This window comes from Cupressus sempervirens, chromosome 4 (assembly GCF_028749045.1).
Source record: "Cupressus sempervirens isolate cs-2001-9-10 chromosome 4, ASM2874904v1, whole genome shotgun sequence".
Taxonomy (NCBI): Eukaryota; Viridiplantae; Streptophyta; class Pinopsida; order Cupressales; family Cupressaceae; genus Cupressus; species Cupressus sempervirens.
Window position 1 is genome coordinate 908,749,245 of NC_143121.1, and position 2,254 is coordinate 908,751,498.

General features: G+C 36.9%; 1 protein-coding gene across 1 annotated transcript; it reads left to right on the forward strand.

Annotated features, from left to right (window-relative positions):
- Nucleotides 1-469: 469 nt before the first annotated feature.
- Nucleotides 470-1,510, forward strand: LOC149564342 (F-box/kelch-repeat protein At1g80440-like). Its single transcript, XM_089828333.1, has one exon. It carries the CDS (start codon nucleotides 470-472, stop codon nucleotides 1,508-1,510), a length of 1,041 nt encoding a protein of 346 aa, XP_089684459.1.
- Nucleotides 1,511-2,254: the final 744 nt, after the last annotated feature.

The window sequence follows — 2,254 nt, forward strand, 5'->3', positions numbered from 1 at the left end:
TTTCCTTTACATGTAATGGAGACAACGCGTTAAGATGCAGTGGAATATAGAAAGTTTTTATGTATTATGCAACTGTAGGTTTACGAAAATATTGTATATTTAATGAAATTAAGATTATTAATTTAGAATATGTAAGAACAGTCATCAATCATATTAAAGTAACTTTTGCATGCGTCTCTTTTCACATGTCTCATGCTATTATTAGTTTTTAAAATTTAGAACAATTAAAATTATTGTTTGTAAATCGAGAGAAAAAAAAACCTAATCGCTTGACCAAAAAAGAAAACAAATTGTAGAGTATATATGGAAAGAGAAGTAGTGTATAAATAGAAATAGAAATAGAATTACTCGAGTATAAATAGAGACACCGACCAAGTTGATAACAGATTTAGAGCATTCTATCTATTAAATCCTGAGAGATTGCAAATTATTTTGAGTAAAGTAATACCGTGCGCTGCTGTGATTCGGCATGGGAACTCTTTTTCCTCGTCTTCCAGATGATGTTGCGTGGCAGTGTTTGGTGAGGGTGGAGTTGAGCTCGCATGGAAACCTGAGAGGTGTTTCCAAAAGCTGGAATGCTGCATTGAAAAGCCCCAACTTTTATGAGGAAAGAAGAAAGTTGAAGATTTCGGAGCAGCGGATTTGTATGATCCATGAAATAAAGAGCACTCGCAAGAGAGTCGTGGTATACAACCCAGAGAAGAACTCCTGCAAAAGTCTACCACCCATTCCAATAGATACGAGGCGCATCATTCGCTGCCATCTTCATTTCGTGAAACAAAAACTGGTTTTGATCACGGATTTGGTATCAGGGTACAAGAGAAGTTGTACGTGGTTGTATGACTTCTCTTCTTTTCAATGGCGGAAGGGCAGCCGCATGCCAACGCCCGCGATTGAATTTGCGTGCGCAGCGGATGAGCAGAGGGGACTCATTTACGTCGCTGGAGGGTCTAGCAGTGACAGGCGTGGAATCCCCGTCCCTAGCGCATCAGTTTACAATGTGGAGGAGGACAAGTGGGATGCTCTCCCTGACATGAACGTCATCTCCCACATGCTCTACTACAGAGGCCTTTTTGCTGACGGAAAGTTCTATGTAAGGGGCAATCCTTATGGGCCATTGTTTGACGTTTTTGATCCCTCCACCAACACCTGGGAAACGATATTGGGGAATAGACGTTTAAACAGATGCTATAATTTTGTGTGGGCATTTGAGGGCTACAGAGAACTCTCTGATAGAGGATCGATTGAAGATGATTATAGCCTGAATTCTGATTATGGCCCAAAAAGCTCGTGTATTGTAGGGCTGAATTATTTGAACCGAGATATTAGATTCTCTCTAGTTATTGGCCATAAAATCTTGGTGATCCGCAGGGATGAAAATGAACAAAGGAGAGGTTTTGACATACTGGAACCTCCGAATGAGAGAGGCGGAGCAATCCAATGGAGACACATTGAGAGGCCATCTGAGATCAAGGGTACCGTTATGTGTGCTGTTACCCTGGAACTCTGACTCTTTTCTAACTTTGAATGTTAATATATGATAAATCGCTGTAACAAACCCATGCTTCGGTTCATAATACTGAATTTATTCCGTTAGCTTTTTATGATCCTAGGTTGAAAGTCATCGAACAATGCACGAATTCCATGCCTGTAGTGAGCGAGGTCGACCGATTGTTTTTGTCCTAGTTGTGTCTTAATCATGCCATAAATAATGCACGACGAGGGCTACGTGCTCGTCCTCATTTCGTGCACGGAGTGCTTGTTTTAGTGTTTTTAAGGAATATTGTTGAATTTTCATTTACTTTAAAGGGCGTGTTTATTATATTTTACAATCCCACATGGATGTGTAAGAAATTTTACAAATTCTATGTCATAAAATATAAGATTTTTAAAGGAAATTTTTATTTTATAAAAAATATTTTTTCAATTAAATTTGAATGAATAAATAGTGACTTATATGCATTTTATAGTTCTCTTTAATCTTTTCAGAACTTCTCAGTAGACATTCATAAAGCCCAGCAACTGTCAAATATATAGGTTGAAAAATTATTAATATGTACGTTAGAATTTTGAATTCAATAGTTTTTTTTCATTTTTATTAATCTTGAAGTTTCTAATTTTTAAAACTCCTATCAATCTCAATTCCACATTTTTTATGTGGGCTACAAACAAAAATATAAGCTTGAAAGAAAACATAACTAATATAATTTATTATATGGCAGTCATAAATCTAAAGGGTCGTATTAATATATGT